This window comes from Chiloscyllium plagiosum, chromosome 34, assembly GCF_004010195.1.
Source record: "Chiloscyllium plagiosum isolate BGI_BamShark_2017 chromosome 34, ASM401019v2, whole genome shotgun sequence".
NCBI classification, from domain to species: Eukaryota; Metazoa; Chordata; class Chondrichthyes; order Orectolobiformes; family Hemiscylliidae; genus Chiloscyllium; species Chiloscyllium plagiosum.
In genome coordinates, this window is record NC_057743.1 from 15,656,507 (window position 1) to 15,663,968 (window position 7,462).

The 7,462-nt window shown below is 42.2% G+C and overlaps 1 protein-coding gene across 1 annotated transcript in view; it reads left to right on the top strand.

The window, feature by feature from the left end:
- The window catches only part of LOC122540092 (rho guanine nucleotide exchange factor 10-like protein), a 94,250-nt gene that overhangs the window by 8,574 nt on the left and 78,214 nt on the right, over positions 1-7,462 (top strand). Inside the window, exons 4-6 of the mRNA XM_043675403.1 lie at positions 668-784; positions 2,232-2,340; positions 4,848-4,991. Of these exons, the coding sequence (XP_043531338.1) occupies positions 668-784; positions 2,232-2,340; positions 4,848-4,991 (370 nt within the window). The remainder of the gene's footprint in view (positions 1-667; positions 785-2,231; positions 2,341-4,847; positions 4,992-7,462) is intronic.

Consider the following 7,462-nt stretch of genomic DNA (forward strand, 5'->3'; position numbering starts at 1 on the left):
GTTGTTGTGGTTTGGCGGTGGATGGCCTGTTGATCCATGGAACCAGGCAAAGTTCTGGGAGCCCTGGTTTGAGTCCTGGCATGGCAGATAGTGAAATCTGAATAAATAAAAATCTGGAATTATGGTTTTCAAAGTAGTTGATAATGTGGTTGCTAATGTGTAGGTTTGGATCAGAAATGGTTGAATTTAGATATAAAATACCATCTGGTGGTGTGTGGTGCATTTCAGTTTGTGTTGGTGATGTGCTGTATCTTTGACAATTGGACCTGGAGGTGGTTCCTTTTTGATGTCACTGGGTGTTCGGCTTTATTGCATAGGGTGCACTGCTTGCTTCAACTGTGCTTGTTTCCACACTTGCACTTAATGCTTCCCAAATGAAGATGTCAGTCCTTGATGCAGATGTTGGTACGCTCAAAGGAGACCTTTATTAAACTTTTGTTAAATTGTAAAGCCCATAGGATTACCATCTGACCTCCAACATTAACTTCATTTCTTACTTGCAGTGCTTGTATCTTTTTTTAATAGCAGTACTGGACTTTTCATTAAATGTTAACGGGCACGGTATCTTTTCATACTACGTCACTAACTCTCATGCACTTCTATTCCTCTGCCACCCATCTTTACTTCTCTTTCTTGTGCTTGTCCTTTCCTCCTGATTGCTGCTCAGCTTTCCCCGGATCTCAGTAGACTGAAGGAGAAGTACGCCAGGACTAAGAGAGAATTCCTGGCAATGAAAGTCAGGGGCAGAGACGTACAGGAGCTGAAACAGCGATATGACTGCAAGGTACCTTTCTCTTCTCCTCAGATTAGAGAACCCCTGCAGCACTAATACTACCAGGGAGTAAGATTTCTATTTTGCATTAAAGACGAAATTTGGGCAGTCTCAACCCAGTTTTTAAGGGCATGGCCGGACAGTAGGAATTGACCCCAATTTCAATGAAGTCACAGGATTGAGATCAGCCACCATTGCAATAGTATTAATTTCTGAGGTTGTAGATGAGATTGTTGGGATTGAGCACAGAAAACTTCCTAACTTTATCTAACTCCTCGATACTTGACCTGTGAGTGCTTGAGCTAACACTGTGCTCCTCAAGTGCGCAATGTTCCATTTCTCAACCCTACCATTCCTCACCTTGCTAATCTTTAAAAATCCAGCATTGTTAACAGACTCATTTACGTTAGACAAAATACTTTTTTGGATACTGCGTTTATTTTTTTAAAAGTGCTCTGTCTGATGCCTCACCACACTGCTTTATTTCTTTAAGCTTCCACATTGCAGAAACACCTCCAAAATGGGGGGAAAAAAAATTAAGTCTCTACCTAGAATGCAGTGTATAGTTTTGGTCCCCAGCCTTAAGTAGAGTTAGACTTGCATTGAAAGCAGTTTAGGAAAGGTTCTCCGAGCCAATTCCAGTGATGAAGAGGTTGTAGGACAAGGTTCGGCAGGATGGGCTGTTCCCCATTGAAGTTTCAAAGAAGTCGTTTTGAAACATATATGATTTTGAGGGGGTTTGACAAGCAGGATCTGGTGGTGGATGGGGTATTCCAGAACTAGGAGTCAAAACAAAGGCTTTTATGACCACCTTATGGAGGAGTTTGTGGGTTTTTAGTCTTTGTAATTCTATAGCCCAGAAAGCTGTGAAGCTAAGTTATTGAATATATTCAAGGCTTTGGTTTTTGATCTATAAGGGAGTCGAGATTGTGGTCAGGCAGAAAAAATGGAGTTAAAGCCACAATAATACCAGTCATGATCTCATTGAATGTCAAAACAGACTTGACAGTCCAAATGACCCATCTCCTCCTCCCATGTCCTACCAATCTCAGGGGAGCGATTTGATTAATTTTAAGTTATGGAAATAGAACAATTAACGATACAAACTGTTTGTTTGATTCCTAACGATGAGTGAAGATTGTATTGAGAATGTGCATGTAGAACTTGAGAGAAGCAAAACAAGGAAGGTAACAGCTTTAGTAACAGAAACAATTGTGCTGGTGATAAATTTGAAGTTAGATTTTCTGGACTCCAGACCTTGGTGTGATTCTTTTCTAAGAGAAAAAAACAACTATATTGCTGGAAACATTGTGCTTGAAGTTTGCTTTGATTTTTAAAGTCATCCCTCCAGCTATTGGTAGTCTCAGTTTGATTAGTGTCACTGGTATAAGGCTAGTAGCTCTAGAATGGCTGCTCTGTTGTCTATGCTTATTAATTGTCACGTTATTCCATTGCCCAGATGCAGCAGCTAATGAAGGCAGCAAGAAATGGAACGAAGGATGGACTGGAAAAGACAAAAAATGCAGTAATGCGTAAAGTGTCATTCCTTCAAAAGAGAGAGCCTCAAGGTATGGGCATTAGTTTGAGTTGCATTCTGGACTCTTGAATCATAATTAATGTCATTACTTTTCAGAATTTTGTAAGGAAATGCAACTTCTGCCTTGTGACTTCTTAGACTTCATAACCTTATCTTTTCTGGTGTTTTACATTTGTTATCCCATATGAGCTGTAGGGGATAGTGGATCCCTGACTGTGCTTGCTAGTGACCCACATTTCGATATTGATGGAATTTTAATACCCTGTCAAGTAGGACAGTTGGGTTAGGATTTCTGTGATGCTTTAGCAAATTTTTAAGATATATGGAAGAACTTTTCCTTGGCCTGATCTTCAATCTTATCACCGTATTCTCCCAGCTCGTCCTTCTCTGGGCAATTTGCTGTCTGCCATTTGTCTTTTCTGACAACTTGCTCTGTGAGCCTAATGTTTTGTTAACATGACCTTCATGATCCTTTTAACTGTCCTGACATTGATGTTTCAAGGCACCACCATTATCAGCAGCAATCCCACCACACGAGGAAAGCTGGAGATTTTCCTCAGGGATGCATTTCAAAAGTACACAGTGATCCCAGAGCTATGTTAGATTAACAGAACGCTGTCATGGTGACACTCATAACGTGTACAAATAGTATTGGGAAATTCGGGTTCAAAAAGTTCAAAGGTTTTTAGTTGCTATTTGGAGAGACTTTAGGCAAAATGCCAGAGAGTGATAATGGAGGTAATTTAGAGCTGACTAACTTCGTGCGTTTGCAAGGTGTCCATTCAGCCCTCTTTTTTTTTATATACCGGAAAGAACCTTTAGTTGCCAGTCACAGCATTTAAATGGGAAGTGATAGCAGAGTTTTTCCAGCACTACACTACCAAGAAGCTCAGCTGAGTATTATGAAGCCTGCTTGCGTTTTAAAATATATAGTTAATTCTGAGTTAAAAACTGGTATGTAGGGGATAAACAGCTCATTTCTAATCTCCTTTTGTGAATGAATACGCTGCTGACACTTGGTAAAATGGGTCTTGGTGGTGCCAAGCAAGTGATAACGAATAAACGACTGTTTCTATATCTTGCTGAGAGGAGAAAGGAGCATTGGGCAGGTTATGAGATAGGCTGCCCAATCACCTGATGAGCCCAACGATTGAAAACTATCTAGAAGAGTCTGTGTGTGAACTGTGCAAGGCAGCTAATGCCAATGGAACAGTCCACCAGCATCTATTTTAAAAAAAAAATGAACCAAGGCTGGTGCTAGAGATTTGACCTTCTATGAGAAGATTGACATGCATTTTTTCCACCCAGATACCATCTTTCAGTCTCTGCTGCAATGTTAGTTAATCTATTAGGCATAAACACCTGCTCAAATGATCTAATCTATCGCGTGAGGGTTTCCTGCCAGCTCTAATTGGTGACTTCCTGATGTAATCTTATTGCCCTGTTCCAAATATAGAGGCCCATCTTTTAGGGAAGCACTTGCTGTAGGAGTTGCATTTTGAGCTGTGTTCCAGACAGAGACAGCAGAAATTGTCATTTTAAAAATGCTAAGTTTACAGTAGACCATAGATCCACATGGAGGCCATCTGTTTACATGAATGAAACAAGACAACCATGATTTTGAATATAAGAAGATTGATTTTTCTTGGCCTTCACTTTAATTGCTGAATCACACTGATCATTTCCAGGAGTGAGAGCTGTTCTCATCTGTAGCAACCATTCTTCATCTTGTGTAAATTTTCCCAATGAGAATCAGCAGCTGATTGATTTCTGTCCTTGTCCATCTTAAATCTGATCAACTCACGAAGCGATGGCTGACAGGAAGCCTGGCTGATTTTATTTTTAAAATAATAATTCCTTTTCCCCTTGCTCAGAGGACATGGGGCCGACTGCAGGACTGTGCCCATTACTGCTGGTGACATCAGTTAACTGGATTCCAGGCCTGGCCTGAACTCCGGAATCTCTTTACACGCAAAAAGCAAAGAAACTACAGACACTGGGAATACTGGCAACACCCAACCTATCAGACATAACATCTATAGAGAGAGGAGATGAGTTCACATTCAGACATAGATTGTTTAGTGTGGGAGATATTAGAACAACATTTAGAAGAAAACAGATTAAACAGTGAGGGAAGAATTACGATTAATCACCAGTTTGAACTATGACTTCTTTTGGTCTTCATTTTTTTTCCATTTTGTTCTGTTCCTTGTTAAATACCATTTCTCATATCTTCGAATGCATCCACTTTATGGGAAAAAAGCATATTGTGCTATAATGCGCATTTCATCAACACAAAATGGCTGTAATGTGATAGATGAATTGGGGGTGTTTTTTCTAAAGTGCAAAATTTTAAAACTTTTAAAAGCTGTAATGCGATTACATCGCCAACACTTGAGTGCGGTTTCTAAAGTGTGATTTTTCTATAATCCGGGCTTGCCCAAGAACGCAACCGCTGCATTGTAGGAGAGCTGACTGTATTGGGTCACTTACTTCCAGCATTTGACGTAATTCTGTACCTTCATTTTCTCCTTCCAGACCAATATGAGGAGGATGATGCTGGCTATCTTGATGTTCAGGTATCAGACTCGAAACATCCCCCACCAGAGCTAGGTCCGATGCCTGCGGGGCTGACTCCTCAACAGGTCTGTAGCCTTTCATGCTTCAACTCTGCATCCTTTGGTACCACCTCCTCGTTTCTTCACAGCTTGACAGCTGCCTCATGCAGGGTGGGAAGGTCCCATGGTTGTTCACCTCGTTGATCTTGGCCTGATCAGGAAATGTTGCAACTGGTCTTGCTGACCCTAGTTATAAAGATGGAAAACCTCAGTGAGATTTCCTGCTGTTGTTGTTTGTTGCATAAGGAGGAGGGGCACGTAGTTTCCCAATCAGGGGAAATAAGAGTCAAAGAGCTAGCAAGGGACTTGTTCCCATTTTTCTAATAGTTGTACGCTTGGACTGATCTTTAGAAGAGGGTCACTCGTCCTTTATCAATTTGGCCTTTTCTCTACATTTCCCACTTCACCTAATCAATGCCAGTGACTTTTCTTCCCTGTGGTGGCTTACTCAAATAGTTCTGGATGCTCATTTAGAATTAGCATTAGAATTCTTAACATGTGGGAACAGACCCTTCGGCCCAGCAAATCCACACCAACCCTCTGAAGAGTAACCCACCCAGACCCATTCCCCTATTACTCTATATTTCTCCCTGACTAATGCACCTAACCTACACATCCCTGAACACTGGACAATTTAGCATGGCCAATTCACCTGACCTGCACATCTTTAGAATGTGGGAGCACCCGGAAGAAATCCACACAGACACTGGGAGAATGTGCAAACTCCACACAGACAGTCGCCCACGGCTGGATTCGAACCTGGGTCTCTGTCGCTGTGAGGCAGTAGTGCTAACCACTGAGTCACCGTGCCACTCCTAGGAGGTATCTGTACTCTTCCTACTGGCAGAACAGTTCTTTTTTCAGATTTTCAAAACATTCATCCATGGGATGAGGGTGTCACTGGCTGGGCCAGCATTTATTGCCCAGAGTTTCCCAGACCCACAGCAGTGTGGGTCTTGAGTCACATGTAGGCCAGACCAGGTAAGGAGTTCCCTTCTTTGAGGAGCATTAGTGAACCAGATGGACTTTTCCCGACAATCAACGATGGATTCACGATCATACATGAGAACAGAAGTTGCTGGAAAAGCTCAGCGGGTCTGGCAGCATCTGTGAATACAAATCAAAGTTAACATTTCGGGTCTGGTGACCCTTCCTCAGAACTGACGGTAACTAGGAAAATGTTGGTTTATATGCAGAAGATAGGGTGAGGGGAAAGGGGTAAGGAATAAGTTATACATAGGGATAGAGCCCAAAGAGAGAGAACAGTTGGACAGAGTTGATAACTATCTGGCTGGGATGGTGAACAGCTGTTAATGAAGATTGTTAGTGGCTAACAATAGGTAGTGTGTAATGGCAGACTATGTGATAACAAGATATGGTGTGTGTAGTAACAGGCTAGGACATGGGAGAGTTCAGGCCTTAAAAATTGTTGAATTCGATATCGAGGGCTCCCACGCGGAAAATGAGATGTAATTTTTCCAGCTTGTGCTGAGTTTTGCTGGAGCACTGCAGCAAGTCTGAGATAGAGATGTTGGCCAGGGAACAGGGTGGGGTGTTAAACTGGCAGCTCATTTTGCGGGCAGAAGGGAGATATTTTGTGTAGCGGTCACCCAGTCTACGTCTCATTTCCCCAGTGTAGAGGAGCGAATGGATTAACCGTCCAGCGATACTACCACTAGACCATCACCTCCCCTATGGGGATGGAGGGGCCTTGCCTGCTTTTGAGGGTTGCAATATTTGCTTCATCTGGGTAATAGGCCACCTGTGCAACCTTGACAGAAAAGCATAAGAAATTGGAGCAGGCATTGACCACACAGCCTATCAAGCTATCTCTGCCACTCAGTATGATCACGGCTGATCTATGGCTTCACTTTCCCGCCTGCTTTCCTTAATCCGTGGTGTCCTGAGAGACTAAATTCTGGTCTGTTCCAGCCTTCAATGTATCCAGTAAGGCAGCATCCAAAACCCACTGAGGTAGAATTCCAAACTTGCACAACCCTTTGAGTGAAGAAATTTCTCCTTTTAGTCCAAAACAATTGCCTCTTATCTAGAGACTGTGACCTTGCGTTAAATTCTCCAGCCACCACTTCTCACTATCTGCTTCATTAAACCTCCTCAGAATCTTGAATGTTTAAATGAGATCAGCTCTCATATCTCTAAACTCGAGAGAATATAGACCCGATTTACTAAGCATGTCATGACAGGACAACCTCCTTAGCCCAGAGACCAATCCTACGAAACTTTGCCTGTACTGCCTCACGTGCAAGTATATCCTCTGTTAAATGTGAAGACCAAAACTGCAGAGTTCCACATGAGTCCCATACAATTGTAGCAGCATTTCTTTATTCTAGTCTTCCAATCCTTTCACCATGAAGACCAATATGAAATTTCCCTCACTTGCTGTACCTGTACCTACTTGCTTTGCTCTTTGTAAGAGCATTCCCAAGCTTCTCTGAACATCAACATTTCTAGATTTCACCTCCTTCTGAAGGAACATTCTGCCGTTCTTAAGACCCAACTGAATAACCTTATACT